The following is a 26,285-nucleotide window of genomic DNA, read 5'->3' on the forward strand; positions in this document are numbered from 1 at the left end:
TTAGGTAAGCACTTGGTTATTCATGTGAGGACTCGGCCTGGCCCCCGGTAATGGTCCCTATTATTATAAGCTAATGAACGTGTACGCCTGGCCCAAATGCCGTCATTTGTTTACCACCACCACCAACAGTAATCTTATCCTTTATAGGAGGAGGGGGTAGAGGGACAGGCACACATTAAATGAGACAATGTACCATTTTATTCCTTATAAAATATATTTCATATTGTTGCTGTAAAAACATTACATTTCACATTTTTAAAAAAATTTTCTTAACAGTAAAAATAATACTTGGAAGACAGCTGGGGGAAAAGGCGCCAATAAGACAAATTCACAGATGGGATTTATCTCCCTCTTCTTTTTTTTTTTTTTTTGTGGCCCCTGGTAAGGTCAGAACCTGGGAGGACCAGAAAGTAACAGGACAGATTTCTTCCAACAAATGAAAGTTTTCCACATCCAAATTAATAATGTCCTCCAAGGAGTCAAGCTATCGGCTCACTACCACAATGTGGATATCGCGTGAGACGCTCTCTGAAATTACAAAATTGCTTTCACAGCCAGCTTCAAAGCCACACAATTCAATCCAAGCTATTTTCCTCGCTAGTCAGTCCATGAGCTTTGCCCCTGTGATCTCACTTGACCAGAGACCTCATTCACCGGCCTCTGCACTGAATGAGCACGGGTTCAGCTGTCCAAAGCACGCGCCACAGACTCCAAAGGTCATTCCAAGAAATACTTTGAATAGGGGTAACATCCCTGTAATGAATGGTTTCCCCGAACCACTTCTTTTGAAAATCAGTCCTGTTAGTTTCAAATGCTCAGCTGTGGCACCTTCCCTCCTGTCAGATTCTGCTGCCCAGGTGGGCGGGGAAGTAGGGAGAGACACAGAGATGAAGAAAACAGGCATAATCGCTGATCAGTTCACAAGCCACCCCCACCCTCCAAGAAGAAACAACTGGGGCAACCCCAAGGACAGACCACATGTCAAGGACCAACACAACGGCCACAAGATGGAGGAGCGGGAGGGCGGAGGCCAGAGGCGGCCACCACCACCAAAAAGGAGCGAGGAGCAGATACAGACAGGGAAAGCTGCACCAAAATAAAACATTAAAAAAAAAAAAAAAACCTCAGTTTTTAAACTGTTTCATCCATTTCTTCTTTCTCTCTTCCTTTGCTGCCCTGGGTACCAATGACAGGAGAAGCCTACCTCACTTAGAGGAAATCTTTACAGCCAGTTAGAGCTCCAGGGTCCAAACCAGGGTGGGGGGGGCGGGGAATGAAGACGGCTTTTCTAGAGATTCAGCAAGAGCTGTGATTAAGAAGGGAGGGGAAGACGCTGCTAGGCAGAGTCCTCCCATCTCAAAAGCTCCCTCCCCTCACCGATAAGATCTGAAGATGGACAAGGAGGCAAGCACAACCTTCTGTCAGCTTTTAATTCTCACGGAGGTGGAAGGGAGCGGAAGGAGAACCCTGGGCCACCTCTTGCTGGCCTGGTTTTGGGCTTTAGGGACAGATTCCACATACATTTTTTTTTTTAACTAAGTTATAAAAATACACCCCATCACCACCTTCCCTCCGTCACCAAACCAGGGCACCATCACCCGTCACACACATCTAAGGTTGGTGGGTTTTCTTACACTCAGGGTGTCACAGATTGACAAGCACCTGCACAATTCCCACGCAAAGTGGCCAAAGGAGCCTCGAGAGCCGGGGATTTCCACCTGGGAGAAAGAGGACGGCCTTGGTGACAGCCAGGGGATGGACGCTGCTGCCCAGCCCCAGGGTAGGGGGCCTGATGGGATTCCTGAGCCCCTGAAGCGCTGGTGCCCCGGGGCAGGTGGACAGCCGGCCATGCTCCTGCAGGCCTGAGGAACTCCCAAACAAGTCTTAAAATAAAGGGCAGCTCCAAAACAAGACGAGCCCTCCCCTGATGGCTCAGGGGCCTGGTCTCTATTCAGCACAGATGGGCAGGGCACTAAACTCCCCACCCACATCTCCTTCTCATCAGCCAGAATAGCTTTGCTGATTTACTTCCCAAGCAACGCAATCCCCACTCCCGGCTCCCCTCGATCCCGGAGGGCTCCAGAAATAACAAGGGCTGAAGCGCCAGGAGCTGCTGATCCGACCTCTCCTCACAGGAGCTCCTCACGGCTCTCCTACCCTTCCCCTCCCGCCTGCAGGCCAGAAACGCTGCTCAGCATATCCCTGAGAAGGTTCCTCGGCATGAAACTGACCTTCCCATCACGGGGACCGGACGACACGGATAAACACCCAGAGGCCGCCGACACTGATGGAAGAGTCCTGTCCTACCTGTCACCTCAGTAGGAAGACCGGATTCTCCCGGGACCCTCGGAGCCAACAGAACAATGGGAACCTGCCAACTCCATCTCCATCACAGGGACAAGCTGCCACTTACCTTTCTCTCTCTCCTTGCCTCTCTCTCCCCCTTCTCCCGCACCAGCCCTAACTGCAGCCTTAGGAGGGAAAGGGACTGGTAAAACTAGAGACAGAGGGAGCTGCGCAGGGCGCGCCGATGGGGGGCTCTCACCCAAGTGGAAGGGAACTTCCATAAAAACCTTCTCTGAATACACGGGGAAAGAACACAAAGTGTTTTAGAGGTGTCATGTCCATAATTGGAGGGAGGAACATCAAGAGGGAGTTTATTTACTCAGGTAACAGCAGAGGGCTTCCACAGAGACTAAAACCCTCCAGCTTTTCCTCAAGGAAAGAGGGGGAAATGGTCAAGGTAGTGTTTAACTGCCACATTTTTCAAAAAGTGAATTCATATAGCCTTTTGGCTCAGCTATTTGGGGACAGTCTTTAAAAACCTACTAGTCTGGGCTTTGAGAAGAAGCCATACAATATTTGTTGGGATGCAACCCAACAGCTGAGGGACCCCAGGTACAAATCGTTGTCATCAAGAAAGGGTTTTCCTTTTACTTCCACAGAAGCTGCTCGGTGAGAACAGGCTCTCCCTTCTCCTGGATTCGGGTGAAGAGGGGCCGGCTGCACCTTAAAAAGTGCACAGATCCCCCCAACTCTTCCCACCCTACCCACAGCAGGTCCTGCTCTCGGACTCATCAGCCAGAAACTTTTTTTTTTTTAAGAAAAGTAAATTCATCTTGGTCACAGTCCCTTCTGGAAGAGTTGAGAAAGCAAAGAATTCACCAACTCAGCAGGAAACAGAACGAGCTGTTCCGTCTTTTGATACATGCAAACTAATCCCCTAGAGAGAGACGTGGGAAAGGGAGGGTAGTTAATTCTTTGGTCTCTGGTTCACTGCAGAATACCCTTGGTCAGTTTTGGCTCTCTCCTATTTTTTGGGGCGGGGGGGGGGGATGTATTTTCCTTTCTTCTTTTAAGAACTAAAATGTTCCCCAAAAGGGAGGGGGAAATGTTTTAACTACTGAACGGTAGCCAACAGAGCCCAAACTGCCAATGTCCACTCTTTATCTTTCAGGTTTCTGCGCAGGGCTTGTGCTGTGGCTGTCTTTTGTCATCTGGCTGCAGGGCGGGGCGCGAAGAGAACGGGCCGGCGGGACAGGTTCAGTCCAGGAAGCGCTGACAGGCCTTCTTCCAGCGGCAGGCCGTGCACCACTGGTCCCGGTGCTCGATGCCGTACACCTTCCGGCACTTCTTAGCCTCCCCGCGGGCTTTCCTGTCACACAAGAGTCAGGAGGGTACAGACACGCCCTGCGGGGGGAGGGGGGGGACTTGGGGCAAGGGCGGCCGGCGGCATGAGGCTGAGCAAACCAGGCAGGGGCTGGAAAGCTAGGAGGAGCCAAAGCCTCCCTGGCACCCAGTGTGTCCCCCCGCCCCGCCACCTCCCCCACACAGGGAAGGAACCCTGGAGACTCCGGTCGGTCGGTGGGCTCAAGGTCTGCACGGGCAGCGGGCAGGGTGGGGACGGAAGCCAGCAGGGAGGCCTCGGGAGCGAACGGTCTCACTCACCTGGCACCGCTCTGGGCCCGGGGCGGGGAAGTAACAATCAGGTGAGATTTCCCTGCGGGCGGTGGCTGCTGGGGCTCGCTGAAGCTTAGCGAGCGGCTCCGGACCTGGGCACAGCGAGAGGGGCCGTAAGCACAGGCCGGGGACAGGAGGGCAGGAGTGAAAGGGGAGAGAACCATCCCGCAGGGCAGTCAGCCACACCCGCTGAGCCCTTCTTGGTGCCCGGAGGGCAGGCCGCCTTCTCCGGTGAGATATTCCAGGTGGAGGCGGGCAGAGTGAGGGGCAGGCCTGTAAGCCACGCTTTCGATACAGTAGGTGCCCCGGGCAGGGGAGCCTCTTGACGGGCCGCCCGGCGGGCTGCTCCCTGCAGATTTAGATGGAGTCACCGCACGGAGAACAAACGAGGGACTGCACTGCTTCGGGGGCACTTTCAGGCACTCAGGTTCCACAGTGTGTAAGACCTTCCCGTAGGAGATACTGAAGACCACGACCCACTGGGGGGGGGCCAGAAGGACTTGGGATTGATATTAGTTCAGAGGCAAGCAACCTAAGGCCATAGTCCACCCCATCCATGCAGGGCTCCTACAAGCTCCCATCTTCCGTCTTGGTTACCCTCATCCTCTCCAGCTTCCCCACATTCTCTCCCTTCTCCTCTGCACACTGAAACCTTAACAAGCACCCACAGACACACAGTGCTCACAAGGGACTGACCCCGGACTCGCCCAGTGACTTCCCTGGCAGTAAACGGTGCTTGATCTGGGTTCTCCTGTGCACACACCCGCCTTGCACCTCCTAAGAGGGGCTGTGAGCAGCTGGGTGCGAGGCAAGGGGAAGAGGAGGCCTTCAAGAAGTCTGGGCGCTGCTCAACGGGAAGCCTGCTTCTCCCTCTCCCACTCCCCCTGCTTGTGTTCCCTCTCTCGCTGTGTCTCTCTCTGTCAAATAAATAAAAATTTAAAAAAAAAAAAAAAGAAGTCTGGGCGCTGGAGGCAAGTGGGGAGGTGGGGGGGCGGGGCGGAGAGGGGATGGCCTCCAGCACCAGTAATGTGTGGAAGAGCCTCGGGCTTGCTCCGGGGCCCCCAAGGGTGCCCACGTACTCAGAGACAGGCACACTCACCGGGGAGAGGGAGGAGGCCGTGGAGGGGGCGGCAGCCCAGCTAATACTGGTGTAGATGTGTGGCGACACGGGGATCTGGAAGGACGGCAGGGCCTGTCGGAGACAAGAACAGGTCAGCCTCGGGCCCGCTCGGGCAGCATTCAAGTCCACCCACACTCCCTGTAACTTCACGGGCCACAGCAGAGTACTGGCCTCCGAGCGGATGATACCGGGACACACTCGAACGTTCTGCCCGAGAGATACTAGCAAGCCCAAGTCTGCGAGCTACTCTCCTTAGTCCCAGGCTCCAAGCTCTTTTTGGATCCCTTCTCTCAGAGCGGGTCTTTGTGCCGGCCTCAGGACTGAATCCCAGCGTGGACTAGCGCCGGCTCACCCACCAAGAACAGGCTATAGGCAGTGCCCAAAAGAAGTCCGCACACCTTCTGGGCACGGGCGGTATTGCCGCACAAAGTTTATGGTGTCCCCGGGCAGCCTCTCGGAAGGAGCAACACGCTCCTGGATGGCCGGGTTTAGGTCTGTTCGTGAAAGCACCAGCCGCGCTCTCTGGGTCCCAGCTCGAGGGTCAGCCAGCTGCCCCAAGGGCCCCCTGAAGTCGGCCACACGTGAACTAGCCCACAGCCACGCATTCTAATGAGGAGAGCGGGCTCATCATGTAAAGGCTTTCTGCCTGAAAGCACTGCTGTTTAATTACTGACTTGTAAGCCAGCCTAGAGTCTGATAAAACCAAGCTGTAGGCAGAAAAGGATTTCTTTTTTAAAAAATGGCACAAAGCGAGCTGTGCGTTCCCTGATTACCACCTGTGTGTGGTCAAGGTCACCCTACAGGTCACCCCCTCCATGACAACGTGCCCAGCCACACAGGCCCAACAGCTTGGTTCTTCCTGTACCCACAATTTCTCCCGCTTCTCGTAAGGTGCTTTGACTATTATAATTAATCAGACTTATATATTCATTTCTCTCTCCAGCTAAACCATGCACTTCACAAGGTCAAGGACTATGTCTTATTCTATTTGAAAAGCTAAGCCCAATGCTTGACTGGTATTCAAAAAAAAAATGGGAGCCGGATTGTTTGTTAATGTCACGCAACTTTAGGAGCTAGGATTTACTGTGGGAAGCCCAACTACACGACTCCACGCCCTCGTATAACCAGTGACGTAACAATTCGCCTGGCTACTCAGGGATTCAGCCAGATTTCTAGTCACTACCCATGACAGCCACCGATGTAGAACTCTGGAATTCCCACATTTATTGAGTGTGAAGTCATTTTCCTTTTCTTCTTTGTAGAAGTTAGAGATTAGCAATTCAGCAGAAGGCCTCAGCCTCCAGCCAGGGCGGTCAGTGGCCTGTGATCAGGCGGGCCGGTGACAGGTCAGACACGGAACATCCTCGCGGCCACACGGCTGAGCCCCCAGGTGTGCCCCTGCCCCATACCTGGTACGCGTGGTCGGCCTGAATGTGCCAGAAGGAGCCAGGAGCTGACTTGCTGAGAGCTGCACCCGAGGGCAGGTAAGACTCCAGGCCAGGGTGTTCGGGGCCTGAGGACTGGGTTTTGGGAGGAGGAGGCGGAAGGAGAGCGAGGGGCGGGCTGGTCATGCCGGGAGCGGGAGCTGGGTCAGCTGTGGGCGCGCCGGCAGCAGCTTCCTCCTTCATCTGCACCTCCGTGTAGTAGAAATCCTCCTCCCGCTTGAACTGGTCCGAGTCCACAGTGTCCCTGTGAGGGCAGGAGATGTGGTGATGGTCAGTTCTGACACAGGGGACACCGTGGCCCAAGAGGGACAGTGCTTGCTCAGGCCGACCCGGCCACGTCAGGGAAGGGGCCACGAGAACGTTCACCCAGGAGCCCCACTGCCGGTGCGGAGTCACAGAAGAGTGCATGCCTGCACATCAATGGGCATGGTCTTTCCCGGCACCGAAGGCTCCTCCTCGCACATGACACATGCACACCTCCTCCTGCCGCAGTCATCTGGCTCTGCCACGGGCCCTCTCTGGGCCCCCCCACTCCGCTTGTGCTCACACCTCTCCATCCTGTGGGTCCGTTTCCACTGCCATGAGCAGCCCTGGCTCCAGGGACTCAGAGCTAATGGAGCCCCGGCTCCCTGAGGGGAAGCAGGTGCAGAGCCCACGGTGAGGTCTCCCCAGATTACCCAAATTCTACCCAGAGCTAAAACCTCTTGCTTCCTACGGTGAGGCGGGAAGACACGTCCACAAGATGGACAGAGTGCCCTTCCCGGGAACAGCATCACCATTCACGAGAGGAGGGCCCTTCCTTCCCAGCAAAGATCTCTTTCCAACAGGCTCTTCTGCCGGGAGAGGCACCAGATGGTGGTCTCAGCAAGTCATTTTCTTCGAACCATTCTTGCCTGTGGGTCATGGGGAAGGGCGGAGGAATGCCCGAGTGGGTCCCCAGGCAAACAGGCCCTGGGCGGGAGACCTACCCCAGGTGGAGGGCTTTGACGTGTCGTTTGATGCCCACAATCGAGCGCAGAACTTTGCCACAGTTTGGCCACAAGCACTTGTACATCACCTTCACGGAGTTCTAGGAGAAAGGAAGATGGGATCGTTGGGAGAGGCTCCTCATCCTCACCCCACGGGGACTTCGGCTGCCCTCAAGCAGAGCTCAACAAAAGGCTCTAGGGAAGGGATTGTCTGGGACCAGAGACACAGACAGGCAGGGGCAGGGAGCCGGAACCCAGGAGGTGGTCCTGGTGTCAGCAGCAGCGCGTGGTGCCGTGGGTAAGACCCCACGGGAGGTCTTATGGGATCCCTATGGGAGTGCCGCGAGGAAGGCAGGGATGGGGCAGAGGTGAGAAGGAACGGGCACGACAGAGGGGAGGAGTGAGCCCCTGCGGACAGCACGAGCAAACACGGGAGCAACGGGAAACGGAAATGGGATGGAGCCTGAGAGCACGGAGGACCCGTGGGGCCCCCGCCGCTCCACCGCCGGCCCCAAGCCGAGGTCCGCCCCGCACCGTACCACATACCTTTCTTTTGCGTGGAGCTGGTTCATCCAACAGGAAAGCATCCGGGTCGGTCTCAAATCCATTATCAGTCTGGGGAGAACCGAAGGCATCCCCCAAATACTTGGGGCTGGCCTGGGGGTGGGGGGGCGAGGGGGTGGAGAGGCCACTGCCGGCGCTCCAGTGCCCGCTGGTGGTGCTGCTGCCGCTGTCGGACACGTCCCCGCTCTCCTTCCACGGGTCACAGGCGGCTCGCGAAGCTGAGCGGAGAGAAGACAGGCGGCGCTCACAGGCCGTCCCCCGGCCGCCGGATTCGGACCAGCAGCCCCGTCGGGGACCATGAAGTGCAAGTCTGGAGTCTGGGTTCCTGAATCCAATCCCTGGCTCTGGCTCTGCCTGGCTCTGCCACTCCATGGGGGGCGGCACGGGGGGGCGAGACCCCCCAAAACCTCTCCTTTCTGAGCTTCCGTGAAGTAGCCCTGCTCTGCGCTAGCGAACACTTCCTACCACAGCCACACTGATAATCGTTAACCAACAGACACACACTACAACTTCGTTTTATAGGTTACTAATAGAAAGACAACCTCATTAAAATCTATTTCTCACTTTGTATGTCAGGAAAAAAAAAAAAACAAGCAGGGGGAGAGTAGGGTGTGGGGTGTAGGGTGTGGGGAGGGGAAAGCCCCTCCACCTGCATCTGGGCCTAGAGGTAGGTGAGAACTTGCACAGACAAGCGTGAGGAGTCTCCCCTGGAACCCTTTCCCAGCAGCAGAGTCGGGTGGAAAGGCCGACTTGAGGGCTCCGTGGCCAGGCTTTCTTGAAAAATGCCTTTCGGTAATTAAAACCCAGGCAAGGACATCAAAACCTGCGTGTGGAAGACAATCCCGCGAGCTAGCTACAGCCCGGTGAGTCCTGCCCTCACCCACAAGTCCCACGGCCGGAGAAGGCAAGACAAACTCTGAGAGTAACTCGGACTGATCATGAGCAGACGTGGAGGCCCTTCCACCCTACACGGCCCTGCACCCACCGCCCTGCTCCCAGCAGTGCGTCTGGACACGGACACGGGTGAAATTCTCAGCTTCTATACGGCCTGTCTCCAGGCTGCTTTAGGCCAGACCCAGACTCTCCCTGCCTAGGCCATAAATCCGGATTGATAGTAATCTGAAATTCTGATGCAAGAGAAGGGGGGCAAAGCCTGTGACACGTGTAGGTATGGTGGCCATGTCCCCCGAAGCCCCAACTGCCAACAAGGACAGGTGTTCCAAGGAGCTGCCCTACCCTGGATTCTGAGACCGACTACCACATCCCCTGGGGCAGCATAAAAATCCTACTGCTTTTCTCTCATCCTGCTCCAGATCCCCAACTGCTTCTAGGCCCATCCAGACATCTGAAATAGACCCTGAGCATTACAGGTTTCCAACGCAGGCTCTCCTCCATGTGAGGAGAAGCCCACCCAAACAGAATGGCATGGAGGAACTCCTCCCTCCCTAAGTATCACTGTCAAGTCTCAAAGCTCGGACTTCTTAACCCACAATTTCAACATGTACACAGGGCTTAACACAGGATAGCCCTTCGGGGCGCCTGGATGGCTCAGTCAGTTAAGCGTCCGACTCTTGGTTTCGACTCAGGTCATGATCTCAGGATCCTGGGATCGAGCCCCATGTCAGGCTCCACGCTTGACGGGGAGTCTGCTTGAGATTCTCTCTCTCCCTCTCCCTCGGCCCTCCCCACCCCCCGAGCTCACTCTCTTTCTTGCTCTCTAAAACAAATAAATAAATCTTAAGGGAAAGACAAAAAACAGGGTAGCCCTTCAGGGAAGAACTCAGGAGCCACTAACAGGCCAATGGGTCCAGGGCCCACACACGTGTACTCAGGAAACCCACCGGGGAAAGAAGGGTCAGGGAGCGGAATGCTATGTCTAGTGCGATCAGGAGTCTAGAGAAAACAGTTAGGTCAAACAGCAGGCCAACCCTACAATACAGCAGCCTTCCACAGAGGAACCGTTCAAATGGCTCAAATGCTCAAACTGGCAAACTGACTTACAAAGGAAGAAAAATTTAAAAAAAAACAAAACACTTAGTATCGTAAGTTAATCTCTAAGTTATAAGATAAACATAAATGACCCTACCTTAGATCAACAAGATCTTCTACGGCAAGGTTAAATGGTATTCTACACCATTTGCGCTGCAAATGCAGAGCTATGAGAGTTTACAGTGAATTTCTAAGAAATATTTATAATCTCCTCTGTTCTACACACACACATACACACACAGCCAGCCTAATGATACAGAGAACAAAGAAAATAGGTGGTTTCTGTGCAAACCGTACCCAAGACTACAGCAAGGTATAGACCTCACCTTGCAGAATACTTCAATACCATTAGCTGCCAAGAAAGCCTTATTTTTCCACTGACTTCGATCATAAGATCAGAAACATACTGTCATGGGAAAAAAGTCTTTAATAGATGATTAAAAATGCTTGTCCAATGGGGACCTATGCTATCAGGATCAGGCGTATTATCAGTCAGGTGTGCATATGCTGGTGTTGGGCTGTGTGTGAATAAGTATTTATGTGTGACATGTACACATATCGCACACACCCTGATGCGAACTGGAGTCAATGATTTTCTCTCCCTTTGTGACACTTTCCTGACCTTCCTCCTGCTGACAAACCTCCTGGGTCTCCTAAACTTGTAGAATTTCCTGAAAACGTAAAACAGCCTCCTTCCCTCCCCGTTCTGCTTGTGCAGCTCCCAAGCACTAACGGAGCAGGCGTGCGATGCTGAGCTCCGCCAACTCGGCGCCGCCCAACTGCCTCGACTCACTCTAGCAGCCTCGGCACTGACCACAGGCTCTGGGTGAAGACAGGAAGCCTGCCTCATCGCTCCTTTAAATTCACTGTCCATCCAGGGCAATTCCTCATGAGGGAAACCTGCAAAGTCCACTTTCCTCCTGGCACATGCTCTGAGCGAACTCTTATTTTCCCCTAAGCTTTTAGGTAGCTCGCAATTCAGTTAGATGTCACCAATGGAGACAAAGTTATTCCCTGGGAGTAAGTTAGGCCAGCCCTGTAATGAATTTCGAAAGAACTCCAGGTTCACTACCGGTCTCGTCAAACTGCTGGCATCCAGCAACCCTTCTTCCTCCCGTGTTACCGATAATGTATTTTGGGCATCGCGCCAGAAGGATTTTATTTTAATTCAGAAGTTTGCTGTGCAATCGTACTATCGCTTTGCATTAAGCAGTTCGATTTGTTAGACAGACTTCAGCTCGTGCATTCCAGGTCCTTGGCCTGTAGGCCCGCACTGATTTACAAGGCTGAAGTAGGCACTTGGAACGGGGGCATGAATCTTCTGAGGCCACCAGGGGACCATTTGTTAGCTTCCCCTTCGTGAACTAAATATTCCTCGACTGGCCTTGTTCAGGCCCCCACCAAAGTGCCTCGCTCACTTACTCCCACAGAAGAACTTACTCGAGCGGCCAGTGTGGCTCAGCCTCGTGCTCAATCATCTTCACAATGCACCAGGAAACTCCTCTCCAGCTGAGGAAGCTGAAGAAAAAGAATGGAAGCCTCTAACTCAGTGTCACTCAGCCAGTCTGAGGAGCTAGTGAGAAGAGACCCCGGCAATCCTACTGCCAGGCAACGGGCTGGTCAAAGCAGAGGCAGTGAGGGGCGGGCCTGCGCCACACCCAGTAGCCGCCAGGGGGCCCCCTTCCTCACCGGAGAAGTTGGCCTCGGCCCCAGGAGGGCTCTGCACGACGGGGCTGCAGGACAGGGACGTCAGCACCATGGCCGCCATCATCTCATCCATTTCCACCGCGTCGGACTTCCTGGATTCAAGTGGGTGAGTGCCAAAGGTTACTTCCTGACACAGCGGGGCACGTGATCGGCTCACACTTCTGGACTGTCCCCTCCATGCCCCCACTCCAATCAGTGTGCGTGCTCAATAAAGCATGAAGGTCTCTCCTCATTCTTGATGACAAATACCCATTCGGAATTGCGTTTCTACTCTCAGTCAACCCGGGTGCAAGCAGGTCGGTCCCCAGGCCACTGCGGACACCTGGAGGCAGCTCCATTCTCCCCTATATTCACGACGGACCTCTCACTGGGGCTTAAAGTCAGAACTTTATTCGGGGGAAAGGAAGAGCGAAGCCATAAAATCAACCATGGGCATAAAAGATGCCTGCTGGAATTCAAAAGCACTAAAATTACCTTCCTTTCCCCATCTTCTATTTAAATTGAAGAGGGAGCAATTACACTAACCAGTTCCCTTCCCCTCCCCTGAGAAAAATGATGAGGTATTCTGATGGCTTCTGAACCTAGTACACAAGCCAATGAGCAAGTAAACCAGAAACACTAAAATAAATCTCCTGGTATAAATCTTAATGCTTTTCACAGCAGAGTTCTATAAAATTTTACATATAATTTTTTAAAAACCCATATAAAGTTACATTACGTGGATGTAAACTTAGAGCTGTCTGTAAGTTACCGCTAAAGTATGAAAAGTTATTCTGAAATAAATTTCTAGGTGGCTCGTCTATTTCAAAGGGTTGTATTAATTCATTCTTCACTATTCAGATCCACTGAAATATGCGACTGGGTTGGAAGAAGTTAAACCAAGACTTGTAATATACTAAACAAATTAGCATCCCCTTTGTGTGATCTTTGAATGTTTATTTCCATAGAACAGCAAAACAATTTCTTTGCCGGCACTCCACTGAATTCACAATCAAAAATTATTGCTCTCAGGGGCGCCTGGGTGGCTCAGTCGTTAAGCGTCTGCCTTCAGCTCAGGTCATGGTCCCAGGGTCCTGGGATCGAGTCCCGCATCGGGCTCCCTGCTCAGCGGGAAGCCTGCTTCTCCCTCTCCCGCTCCCCCTGCTTGTGTTCCCTCTCTCGCTGTGTCTCTCTCTGTCAAATAAATAAATAAAACCTTAAAAAAAAAAAAATTATGGCTCTGGTCTGGTCTGAAGACCCTGGATATACTGTATCAGTAGTACCCACAGACAAACACAGAAGGAGAGGTGGAATGGGGCCTAACCGCTTGCACATCCTGATTTTCCCTCTTGATCTAAAAAGATCAATGTACACTACAGTACATAATATAGAAATTAGGAGGCAGATATATATTCTCAGGGAAAAATTGTATCATAAAATTTTAAAGCAATATATACATTCTTCACTCATCGACGGTTTTGAATAACTAAGCCAGGGCTCAGCAATCTGTGGGTTGTGGGCCAATATGCCCTGCTGCCTGTTTTTATATGGCTCGTAAGCGAAGAACGGCATGATTTTTATATGGTTTTAAAAATCAAAAAGAATTATCTCTTGATACGTGACACGTGAAGATTACATAAAATTGCAATCTGCATGTCCGTAAGGAATGTTTTGTTGGGGCGCAAGCATGCCCGTGTTTATGTGTCATCAGCGGAGCTGAGCTGCCAGGACAAAGACGATCTGGCTTGCAAAGCAACGCGACTTACCGCCTGGCCTGCTCAGAACAAGTCTGCGGACTCCTGATCGAAGCCATTTTTTCCTGTCTCTCATCATGAAAAACTACTAATCTTAATTTAAGGATGAAGGGGGGAAATAGCCCTTGGCCACACCAAAGATGTACCACCCATAACAGAGTCACAGGGAAGAAAAGATCCCATTCTGGGTTTTGTTTTGTTTTTTTTACAGGATGCCCCCCTCTCTGTATCCCATTTGCCCAGTATCTTGACAACTAGACACCTAGGTCTTTCATGTTCCTTCTCCATCACAAGCCAGCCCACAACCCCATACCTCACACCCACAAGACTTTCAGAGCCCAGAGCCCAGGGGCTCCCACACAAACCTCTTTGGGACATCGATGTTCCTGGAGACAGGCCTGTAGGCTGGTGCCTGGGTTCCCTGCTCGGGAGGAGGTGCCTGGGGCACGGGGCCCTGCAGCTCAGCCAGCCACACCTCCTCCGCTTTACAGCAGATCTGTAACTTCTGATCCAAAAGCCAGACAGTCACCTTATCCTCCGCCCAACTATGCTGCTCCACCAGTCCTGTGCACTCCTGACCCCCATACCACACATAAACCTGAGGGGGAGAAAAAGAGCAACCAGTGGTCAGTACGTGGTAGTTCTTACATCATATGACCCAGTTCTGAGAGCCAGGATCCACCTGCGTCTCTGACTCATTTTTGATTCAAGCAGATGCTCCCAGGTACCTGCTTCCCACCTGAGCACCCAAATTAGCCATAGTGGATCAGTTCTTCCCAAAACAGAGCCTTATAACCTCTCTAGATACAGCAAATGTGCCAGTTTCTGGAACTTTTTTCTGATATTGGAATCTGTGTACAATTAAAGTTACTGCCTGGCCCTCTCAGAACAAGTCTGTGGACTCCTGATCGAAGCCATTTTTTCCTGTCTCTCATCATGAAAAACTACTAATTTTAATTTAAGGATGAAGGGGTGAAATTCCTTTTGATGGTAACCAGAGAGAAAAAGATGTTTTCTGTAAGCTTCATGGTAACCAGAGAGAAAAAACCTCTAGTAGATACACAAAAGATAAAGAGAAAGGAATCAAAGCATAGGACTACAAAAAAAAAAAAAAATCAACTCACAAGGGAAGACAGCAAGAGAGGAAGAAAGGAACAAAGGAACTACAAAACAGTCAGAAAACAATTAACAAAATAGGAAGTACTTACCTATCAATAATTACTTAAAATGTAAATGGATTAAATTCTCCAACCAAATGAATTTGGAATCTATATCCACCCTCCTGATGACTTGCTCTGTCTTGCTCTTGAAGTCCTATATATCTGCTGCCTGTATATATCCCCAACTATGACCTTGAATAGATCAACCCTGCATTTTTCCCTTCAGAGAATTCTAAGTCTACCTGGGGACAAGACGGTAGGGGAGGAGAAGTAAGCTGCCCACTCTCAAGGGGTGCCTAGCAGTTGGCAGGTCACCTTATATCATGGGAAGAAAGGCCTGGACAACACAAGCCTCAGCAGGAGACAGAAGGTAGAGTCTCTATGGGCCCTTGAGAAGGCAATGCACTTGGACCTAGTGATTATATCAGGGACAGGGGATGACTGGGCCCTGCCACAAGGGGAGGGAACACTGGAAAAGGAAATCCAAATGTCATTCTGATTAAACACCTTTGCCTCTTGAAAATGTCTAAAGGCAATTCAAAGATGCAATATTATCTGTCTCTTACAAGCCTAAGATTCTTGTTTGGTCAAGTTGGAAACGGAGGCAGATTGAGAAACTGAGCCCTTGTCATGCTTTGAACTGAGGCTTTGAGTAGGCCTAAGTCTGAAATACCAGATGCCAGACAGCACTGTCATGGAGGAACCCTGGGTCTGCTAATGATGGCTCATACTCTAGGGAAGCCTGCTTCCCAAGGGCCCCACAGCTGCAAGTAAAAGGTCTGTGCACAAACTGGTGCCCAGTGAGTTTCTGGCCTGCCAGCCCCAAGCCTGGAGAGATCAGACACCTGTCCACTCGGGGATCAACCTACCTTCTGCCCAGGCTGAAAGGCCACTTGCTGGAGGCCTGAGGTGCCAGGAGCCTTGAGGATTTCCTTGGGCTGCTCCTGGCAGGAAGTGTCCTTGGAGGCAAGGAAGTGCTGGGGAGCCGCCCCTTCCAGCAGCTCAGTCTGAGGCTCTGAGGGTGGGGCAGCCCCGGGAGGCCCCAACACGCGGGCTCCCAGGAGGGACCGCTTCCCAAGGCGCCGGGACAGCACGCTGGCCATGCTGCTGCCTTTCCTGGTGAGGCAAAGGGGACAGAGAGTCCTTTATCCATTATGTGGAGGAATCAGGAAGCTTTTACTACAAGGCCCTGCGTGCAGCAGGAGTCTGTAAGTATCCATTAAAGTAGATGAAACAATTTTAAAGTAACTTCTACAATTCCTCTTCTTTTTACACAAGTAACAGCCATTCCTAGTAGGACATTTACAAAATACTGGTAAGCACAAAGAAAAATCAATCACTCAAGATGCTGCCTCCCAGAGATACCCAATCTTCCTACAGAACATTCCATGCTTTCTTCAGTATGTATGTATTTACATACTTCTATTTACACAAAAATGGGATCATGGTTAGGTAAACTGAATTTTTTTTTTTTGTAGTTTTTAATTTTATTATGTTATGTTAGTCACCATACAATACATCATTAGGTTTTGATGTAGTGATCCACGATCCATTGTTTTCGTATAACACCCAGTGCTCCATGCAGTACGTGCCCTCCTTAATACCCATCACCGGGCTAACCCACCCCCCCTCCCCCCTCCCCTCTAAAACCCTGTTTGTTTCTCAGGTCCATAGTCTCTCATGGTTCATCTCTCCCTCCAATTCCCCCCGCCCATTTTTCCCTTCCTTCTCCTAATGTCCTCCATGTTATTCCTTATGTTCCACAAATAAGTGAAACCATATGATAATTGACTTTCTCTGCTTGACTTATTTCACTTAGCATAATCTCCTCCAGTCCCATCCATGTTGATGTAAAAGTTGGGTATTCATCCTTTCTGATGGCTGAGTAATATTCCATTGTATATATGGACCACATCTTCTTTATCCATTCATCTGTTGAAGGGCATCTCGGCTCTTTCCACAGTTTGGCTATTGCGGGCATTGCTGCTATGAACATTGGGGTGCATATGGCCCTTCTTTTCAATACATCTGTGTCTTTGGAGTAAATACCCAGTAGTGCAATTGCTGGGTCATAGGGTAGCTCTATTTTTAAATATTTGAGGAACCTCCACACTGTTTTCCAAAGTGGCTGTACCAACTTGCATTCCCACCAACAGTGTAAGAGGGTTTCCCTTTCTCCACAACCTCTCCAACATTTGTTGTTTCTTTCCCTGTCCATTTTTGCCATTCTAACTGGTGTAAGGTGGTATCTCAGTGTGGTTTTGATTTGGATTTCCCTGATGGCTAATGATGATGAACATTTTTTCATGTGTCTGTTAGCCATTTGTATGTCTTCTTCAGAGAAGTGTCTGTTCATCTCTTCTGCCCACTTTTTGACTTGATTATTTGTTTTCTGGGTGTTGAGTTTTTCTTTATAGATCTTGGATACCAGCCCTTTATCTGTAGTGTCATTTGCAAATATCTTCTCCCATTCTGTGGGTTGCCTCTTTGTTTTGTTGACTGTTTCCTTTGCTGTGCAGAAGCTTTTTATCTTGATGAAGTCCCAAAAGTTCATTTTTGCTTTTGTTTCACTAGCCTTTGGAGATGTATCTTGAAAGAAGTTGCTGTGGCCATATGCTACCCAGAGCAATCTATACCTTCAATGCCATCCCAATCAAAATTCCAATGACATTTTTCAAAGTGCTGGAACAAACAATCCTAAAATTTGTATGGAATCAGAAAAGACCCCGAATCGCCAAGGAAATGTTGAAAAAGAAAAACAAAGCTGGGGGCATCACGTTGCCTGATATCAAGCTCTATTACAAAGCTGTGATCACCAAGACAGCATGGTACTGGCACAAAAACAGACATACAGACCAATGGAACAGAATAGAGAACCCAGATATGGACCCTCAACTCTATGGTCAAATAATCTTTGACAAAGCAGGATAAAACATGCAATGGAATAAAGACATCTCTTCAATAAATGGTGCTGGGAAAATTGGACAGCCACATGCAGAAGAATGAAACTCGACCATTCTCTAACACCATTCACAAAGATAAACTCAAAGTGGATGAAAGACCTCAATGTGAGACAGGTAAACTGAATTCTCAATAGCATGTGTAGGTTTTACTCTATCACTAAACGTTTATTCAGTAAAAACAATAAAAACTCTTTTAGAAACCACACAGTATTTTCTTAGGCAGATGCCATCATTGCTAACTTAACAAATCCTTTATTATTGTACTTGAGGGCTAGATCCCTCGTGGTGCTGTTTAAGCTGCTCTGCCGGCAGGGAGCATCCTCTGAGCTCAACCTCTGCACACACATACCAAGGATGCTTCCTTAGGTCAGGTTCCTATATATGACATCGCTAAGTCGGAGCATGAGGACATTTGTCAGAGACTTGCAGATTCTGCAGCTTAGTTGGCTTCAAAGTTGCAAAGAGTAACAGAAATGAGATGCCAACTCTCCTCTCCTCATTTTACACTTAAAGAAACTAACACTGAGAGCTTAAGTGACTTGTTCGCAGCAGGCAAAGTGGTCGATGCCAGAACCTGAAGGAGATCTGCTTTCCCAACTCCAAATCCAGGTCTCCTCACTGAATCACCGTGGCCTGCACACTCTCTCCAACAGCACCTGGTGTCAGACTACTAATGCACTAAGGGGTGATGGAACCGTAGGACCACACCCCTGACACGGACCGAGGAAGACTATTCCAGGCCTTGGCGGGTTCATCCCAGGATAGGAGCTGTTGTGAAAAATGGCACGTGTCATTTCAGGATACTCCAAGGCATCCCTGTACCGTTTATCACACTGCAGAAAGCAGGGAACTGGGTAGCACTTGCCTTCCGCACTTTAGAGAAGGAAAAGCTAGGAAGGAGATTGAAACTGATGTTTCACTATTCAAAATCCTCCTGCGTGAGAGGAGGGGTTCTACACACCCTGGCCCTCAGTGAGCCCCAGGGCTAGGGGAGGACCCTCAGGAGTTCTTTGGGCCACTCCTTGACCTTGATGCACCTACACCATTCCAGAAAACAAGAACTCTATCTTCCAGATCCCTCAGTAATCAGCATCAGTCAACAAGCTGAGTCGGGAAATCCTTCCCCTGACCTGCAGCCTCCCTGCTAAGTGAGATGCAGGGAAAACACAGAGCTGTCCTCGGGCCACATGGGCAGTACCCACTCAGAGCCTGTGGGTCCTCATCTACAAATCACAACACTAATACTCCCCTCACCAGTATCTTGGAGGAGCACATGAGAATGTTCCTGTAGAAGCTTTTCACGACCTGCGAAGTGTGACAGAAATACAAAGTAGCATTATTATGATGAAGTCCGCTCTAGTTCCAGATTCAGGGAAATGAACATTTTGGACACAGACTTCTACATAATTCTGTAATAGACTTAATTTTCATATTCTTAAAAAGATGATGAATGGTCCCATTTTTTTCCCATTGGGTAACAAGTCCTAACCCCCAGGCCAACTGGACAGCTCACCTCTGAATACCTCTCGTATATACATAGACATTACATTCATACCTAGTGCTTATGAGCACTTCCTATGTGCTGGACCCTATGCTAGGTGCTGTACTGGCATTCTCTTTTCTGCAGGTACCATTTTCATCATCCTTGTTCTGCTCTCAAAAAAACCCCAAAGGCTCAGAGAGATTGAGATATGACCAAGGTCAAAGTGGGTTAAGGCCAAGTCAGAGACCCCAGAACCTGCTGACTTCAAAGTCTGTTTCTTAGGAGTACACCATGCTCCCCCTCCTGTTTCCAAATATACTTTGGGTAGGACCCATGACCTAGAGCCTCTACCTCTCTATTCCTCATCTCCTTTGACTCCACTGACCTCCATCTCCACCACCTATGTCATGAACTGGCTTCAGAAGGTACTGTCCAATTCCAAAGGGGCAAGCTTTGTGTTCACAATCCCCAACCACATCCTCCTTTTTGGCTCCCCCAGCCTACCAGCTGCCCTTCTCACCAACTCCCGAGCACTGACTTCCATTAGTCACCTAACAAATGGTAGACCTTTGCAGTCCCTTCAACACCACAAACATGAATCCTTTGCTCCTGCACAGGGTTCTAGGGGCAGGTGCCTACTAGGGGGCCTAGCTGCTCTCAGGCCTCCGTCTCCTGGCAGAAGAGGAAGAATCAGACCCAGCACTTTGCAAACTCAGGCTGCCCTCCTTCTCTACAGCACTGATTCTTCAGCCATCCTGTGGTTCATTTCCTTTGGGGCCCCTAGTACATTCCTAATCTCCACTGTGCCAGGTCCTCTGTTCCCTCCTACTCATTTATTTAGTTAGTATCTAGTTGAGGAATTGAAATGTACAAAGCACATTCCCCAGTGCTGTGATAAGTATAAAATACAAGGATATTCATGGACCTCTACACCAATGCTATTTCTCCACCTGGAATGTCCCACCAGGCTACCTCCACCCCTGTCTATTAAGCTTGGCATTTCAAGAGACTGTTCCAGTCACATTTCTCCTCCCTCCCACCTCTTTTCCCCTGGCCACCCTCACACCAGAAGAAAACCATCACCATAGCTATGAATTCAGACTTGTTTTGAACAGTTCCACAAACCTTCTCTGCTTTTTAACCCCTGTCCCAAAGTGCATCGGGGCTTTGTTTGGTCTCATGCTATCTCCACATCTCTCAATCCTGGCCTCTTTTCAACCATTCCAGCAAATTATGCTAAGCAAACATCTCTACAGTAACAAAATACAAACAGGGAAAATAAACTTAAAAGATAGTAATAAAGTTGCAAATATTGGGGGGCTCAGTAGGTTGAACGCCCGACCCTTGATTTTGGCTTAGGTCGTGATCTCAGGGATGCAGCCCCGCGTCAGGCTTCACACTCAGCACAGAGTCTGCTTCAGATTCTCTCTCTCCCTTTGCCCCTCCCCCAACTCATGCTCTAAATAAATAAATAAGTAAAATCTTTGGAGTTGCAAATATTGAGAAAAAGTGTTTGGCTCGTTTACAAATATTTTTTACTCCAAGCTTCAGATAGCATGGTATCAGAATCAGATGGAATCAGATAGCACGGTATCCTCACCATGATTTCCCTAGAAAGCAAAGAACAGATAAGAAAAGGTCAAAGAAAAGGTCAGAGTCACAGCATCCTATTGAGTTCCTGTTCAGCTGTCTGGTGACTTTACATTCAGGAACACTATTGGGAAGCTTTAACACAAAAAAGGAAGAAAAATGTAAGGAGTAAATTCTTTACCACTAAAAAAAAAAAAAAGTATATCCAAGCTAATTCAGTTTCAGAAACTCAGTTGCCTACCTTCATCCTTGGAGCCTCCAGCCAGAAACAAGAACCTGGGACTTTCAGGTTGATTTCAGTGGGCTCCTAAGAGCTAGAGGCGAAGCCGCAATGCCACTCGAAGACATCAGATGGCAGCACTCATCCAGAGAAGAAAAAAGGAGAAAACCACCCCTTCTCTTGACCAAAAAAACACAGTGGCCACCCCCACTTTCCACAGCAGGAAGTTTGAGGTTTCTACCACTGAAAACGAAGAAAGGATAATACTTCCAAAATTCCTGGGCTTCCAGTCTTCAGATGGGGCCTGAAATATTTGGCTAACAGACTCTGACAATGTTTTTGTAAGCCTTTTTCTTTTTATTTTTTCTTAAGATTTTATTTACTTACTTGACAGAGAGCACAAGCACAAGCAGTGGGAGCGGGAGAGGGAGAAGCAGGCTCCCCACTGAGCAGGGAGCCCGATGCGGGACTTGATCCCAGGACCCTGGGACCACGACCTGAGCCGAAGGCAGACACTTAACCCACTGAGCCACCCAGGCACCCTCTTTTTAAATTTAAAAGAATACTTTTCCCTTGGTCTGTGAATCCCACGCCCTCCAAAGCCTGCTGGATCTGTGCAAAGTTGGTGAACCTGTCCACTCCCAGCTCGTCCTGACGTGCATTTGCTTTCATTCTCTGGCCTTTCTCCTTTAACTGGCCCAATTCCACTGAAATGCATTTTATTATTTGATTTATTTATAGGATGCCCACATCTTAATTTTTAAAAGCAGAAGAGAAAAAAGGAAGGGAAACTGCCTTTATTAAGTACTGAGTAGGCACTAGCTTTCATAGATTGTACTTAATTAAATCCTCAGAAATGACTTGAGAGCAACAAGTCTTCTATTTCTGAGGAGGAAACTGAGCCCCAGGGAGGTTAGCTTGGGGAGGCTACACAAATAGGAACCAGTGCTCCGGGTGGGGGATTTCTAGTATGTGTGGGAACTCTCAAAATATAACAATTAAGCTGCTTTTTATCTACATGGTATTTTTCTTTTCTATGTCAATGAACTTCGATAGAAAAAACTAGCTCCCAATCCTACAAGTCTCTTTTCCATTTCTTTGTACACTTTCTTTACTTGAAAATCTCTTCTCCATTTAGCCTCTGACCTACAAAATAAAGGTCAATGCCTTAGCACGACCCTGTTAAACAGTCCAAGCCACTGTTAATCATTTAGTGGTTCAGGAAGACCTTTACACATATATTGCCCTCTCAGAGGGCACAAAGAGATAACTGACAATCCCAAAAGTTAAGGAAAATTTTAGCTAAGTTTATACTGGGGATTGCTAGTATGGACGTGAAGAACACAAATCTAGACTGAATATAGACTGGGCAGCATCACCAGGGGTGAGTTGATGCCTCTCTTGTGTTCATCGGTATACTCATTATTTTATGGACATGGCTTAATGCACAACATAATCAACAGAGTTCTTCAGGGATTCAGAAGTGAACCTAGCACCCACAGAGGTCTGTCACGCAGGTGGGTGAAGGGACCAGGGTAACTCCGAACCCAGAGTGACTTGCCAGGATCGCCTGTTAATTTACATCTCCGGTGGAGGGTCCCACCCTCCCTATTACTGATAGAAGCCTCCTTCAAACCCCTCTTTCCTCATCTCTACTTCTATTCATTCCCCATCTGGTTTCTTTCTTGGGAGCTATCAGTGGTCCATATAAACAGCCATGCCCTAATTTGCTACAGGGTTCCAGTGCAGCCAAGAGAAATCAAGAAACCTCTATTTCAGCCTAACAGTAACAGTGTTTCAACATGTAGCCCAATCCCACTTTATGAACTCACTTACCGAATTCCTTGATGGAAGCACAAACTATGCTAAAAAAGCCTTCCCAGCTGATGGACAGTTTTAAGGGGATCCTGAGCCTTCTTCCTGCGCTTCTCACCCCTGCTGTTGTCACTAATAGGTGGGGTGGCTGCCCTTGTATTTTGGTCAATGTCCAAAAGGGGTTAACCTCAGCAAACATCTTCTGATGTACTAATAGCCCTTCATGAGGACATCTGCCATCAGTTAAATAACTGGGACAGACAGAATAGGAAAACAACCCCTTTCTGTGGTTCTGAGTTGCAAATTGCTATGTGACACGTGACTATTGCTGGACAACCACCTGTCTCAGCACACGTGCGTGTGTGAGCGTGCATGCGCGTGCACGTGCTCATGCACAATGGCTGCTCTCTCCTCCCACCCAAGGACACTGCAGCAAGCCAGGACATCACCTAGCAGCACTTTCAGGAGGCAGGTCATAAGTCAACTTGATTCAACACACACCTAATGAGGTTTCTTGGGGGGTGTTGTTGTTGTTGAAGGAGAGTGAAGTTTGGAATAAGACTCCCATTTGTTAAATCCTGGGTGCTTGCTGCCTCTCTAATGAACAATTTATGGATCATGGGGAGGGACACCAACCCTCTGCCAGGAGTTTCGGGTCCCCTACTGAACCTCAGCTTTCCATTTTATGATCTCCACTGGGTAACTACTACACAGAACAACAGTTTGAGTTTTTAGTTCTTTGGCTAATGTTTTGCATATACTTTTTTTTTAAGATTTTTTTTTTTTTTTAGAGAGAGAGAGTACAAGCAGGGGGAGCGGCAGGCAAAGGGAGAGGGAGAAGCAGGCTTCCCACGGAGCAAGGAGCCCGATGTGGGGCTCGATCCCAGGAGCCCGGGACCATGACCTGAGCCGAAGGCAGACGCTTAACCGTCTGAGCCACCCAGGCACCCCTTGCATATCCTTCTTAATCTCTTATCAGAAAGCCAATTTTTTTTTCTTTTAAACCTATAAAGTTTTTTTATTTTTTTATTTTTATTTTTTAATCAGAGAGAGAGAGAGAGAGCCCAAGCAGGGGGAGTGGCAGGCAGAGGGAGAAGCAGGTTCCCTGCTGAGCAAGGAGCCCGATGTGGGACTCGGCCCAGGACCTCAGGATCATGACCTGAGCCGAAGGCAGCTGCCCAACTGGCTGAGCCATCCAGGCATCCCATAAATCTACAAAGTTTTAACTTGAAAATTTTTTTCAGTGTGATTGTCTAAGCTCATCCAAAGGTCAAAATATTGTAGCGAACCACATCTATTATTTTACAACAGAACTCATCAGGGTATAGGATTCCCAAACAATTCATTTTTCAGCAATGCTTAGCCAGGGATGATCTCTGTTGAGAGATGCCATGTGCATTTACAGCATATTTATGATTATGTGCAAATACGTCTGTGGTTCTCTTAGTGTGCAGGTCACCATTTCAACCCTGGCAGAAGCAAGTTGCCATACCCATATGTCATCACCACCCAAATGCTGCCTGGCAGTTCTCAAGCTTTATTATTTTTTCTTTTTTCTGGAATGCCTGCTTCAGAAAAAGTAAAAAAAGTACTCACTTCACTGGGCATACATTGACCTTTCTTCCCAGAAGCCTCTGCCCAGCCTGGCTTTTGATAGAAACCCCTGAAGAGTGGCCAAGGGCCTAAGCTAAAACATCAAGTTATTTATCAGGCCCTATTACACCATTTCAAAATGTATGGTGTGCATTTTAGATTTTCGCAATACAAGCTTAAGATATACAGCACTGAGCATGTTGGTGATTGACTCAATACCAACATTTCTTAATCAGCTGTTCGAAAAATGACTATTTGGATTCTCAGGGCCTTCTAATTATCATCTTTTTCTCTAGGTTTGTAAAAGCTGGATTACACTGCATCCGTGTATAATGGTTTAGGCTACCAGTAAAATTAGAATTACTATCAAGATCGACAGGGACCTTAACGACTGCCCATCTGCCATCCAGGGCTGGAACCCTCTCCTCAGCGCCCCCTATCAGTGAGCACCCAGCCTTCCCACTACTGGGAGTAATAGATGTTAACAGAATAATGGAAGGAAAAAATAAAGGTCCCAAATAGCAGTGTTATTTTCATATTCCAGCAGACGGGCCATAGAAATAGGTCATCTGATCTGGTTATACTGAGTTTTCTCCAGCAAATACTCAATGACCCTGATCAGCAAACACGTTTTGTTGGTCTGACTGCACAACCACCACTCAGTCAAGTAGAAGAGACCACTCTGTTTGCACTGCTGGCAGGGAAGGAACGCTGCTTTCACAGTTCTACCCAGGAACAAGTGCACTTCCCCCTCCTTCACACCTAGCTCCCCGTTTGCTTTCAAAGCCACCGCGGTGCGCTTTGTACATTGCTCTATCCTGCATACACTGCTCTGCAGTAAGCAAGACAATTCTTAGGCCAGTGCTTGGCACACAGGTCCACTCGTGCCAGGAGGACTGCATCTCCCTCAGACTATAAGCCCTTTGAGGACAGACCAAATCTTGCTTCTCCCATCAGATTGAGGATTTTTTTTTTTTTTTAGATTTAGGATTTTAAATGGATGATATCCCTATGGGGAGGAGAGCCCCAGATTCCAAAAATAATGTGTTCTAAGAAATAATACCTGCTGCTTGCCCTAAAATGAAGATAGGTTATCAAAAGCAAAGGTAGAGTTTTAGTGTTCAAACTCAGTTCTGAGACTGTAGTGTTTTCGTGAAAACAGGCAGGGAATTCTATATAAGGAAGCAGGCAGAGGTAAAAATATGGTTACAAATGTGCCGTGTGAGGCAGTTTGTGCAGCATGTTTTTGTACATGCACGGGGGGAAGGGAGAGCACGCATACACATGTGTACGTGTGTGCGTGCACTGTGGTTAAACCTGATCTGAACTGTGCTCAAACTATGTGAGCGTTCCAGGAGGAGGTGGGGAGATGAGTGACTGCTGACTCGGCATTTTACCCAGAGCCCAGCGGAGGGAGGAAACCAGGAACTGAGTATCTCCCGGAGAACGAGCCCAGAGAACTAACAGTTCTCTCTAGCAGTTTTTTAAAGGAAGCACACAAGAGACCTGCTCATTAACTCACACCACCAAGGGCTGTTTGAACGGCACTTGGGTTTACACTCACTTTAATACACACATTTGGGGACTTCCTTTTCCTCCTGACCTCATGGCAACTCAAGAAAATATGGAGGGACAATATAATCCCCATTTTCCAGCTAAGAAAACTGAGGTTCCTCAAGGTCATTTTTTTGCCCAAGCTAACAAGCTGTGGCGTTTGCAGTTTTCCTGGATCCTCTCTGAAGCAGTTCTGTTTTTTCCACAAGTGGAGACCCAGCAGCAGGACGGGGGCTCAGGATGGAGGGCTCTGGAGTTTACAGCCCCCATACCTTCCCATGGCCTTGTCTGATCCTCCAAGGACTGTGAGGAAGAAAGTGTGAGTTTCACTGGGAAGAAGGGATCTATTAGAAGCACTTATGGTAATGGAAAGCACAAAGCTGGCAACAAAACAACCACCTCCAAAAATATAAAACATGGA

The 26,285-nt window shown here is 49.1% G+C and overlaps 1 protein-coding gene across 2 annotated transcripts in view; it reads right to left on the reverse strand.

Moving 5' to 3' along the window:
* Positions 1 to 236: 236 nt before the first annotated feature.
* Positions 237 to 26,285, reverse strand: part of ZNF395 (zinc finger protein 395) — a 47,413-nt gene continuing 21,364 nt past the window's right edge. Inside the window, exons 2-10 of one of the 2 annotated variants that reach the window (XM_032389079.1) lie at positions 15,516 to 15,762; positions 13,852 to 14,084; positions 11,736 to 11,845; positions 8,040 to 8,275; positions 7,494 to 7,594; positions 6,490 to 6,769; positions 5,060 to 5,152; positions 3,949 to 4,052; positions 237 to 3,655 (exon numbers count right to left, since the gene is read on the reverse strand). In XM_032389079.1, coding sequence (XP_032244970.1) covers positions 3,544 to 3,655; positions 3,949 to 4,052; positions 5,060 to 5,152; positions 6,490 to 6,769; positions 7,494 to 7,594; positions 8,040 to 8,275; positions 11,736 to 11,845; positions 13,852 to 14,084; positions 15,516 to 15,749 — 1,503 coding nt within the window. In that variant the 5' untranslated portion in view covers positions 15,750 to 15,762 and the 3' untranslated portion in view covers positions 237 to 3,543. Of the gene's footprint in view, positions 3,691 to 3,948; positions 4,053 to 5,059; positions 5,153 to 6,489; positions 6,770 to 7,493; positions 7,595 to 8,039; positions 8,276 to 11,735; positions 11,846 to 13,851; positions 14,085 to 15,515; positions 15,763 to 26,285 lie in introns of both variants that reach the window. The other variant, XM_032389078.1, reaches the window with a different exon arrangement.

Source organism: Phoca vitulina, unplaced genomic scaffold (genome assembly GCF_004348235.1).
Source record: "Phoca vitulina isolate PV1807 unplaced genomic scaffold, GSC_HSeal_1.0 scaffold53, whole genome shotgun sequence".
Lineage (NCBI taxonomy): Eukaryota > Metazoa > Chordata > Mammalia > Carnivora > Phocidae > Phoca > Phoca vitulina.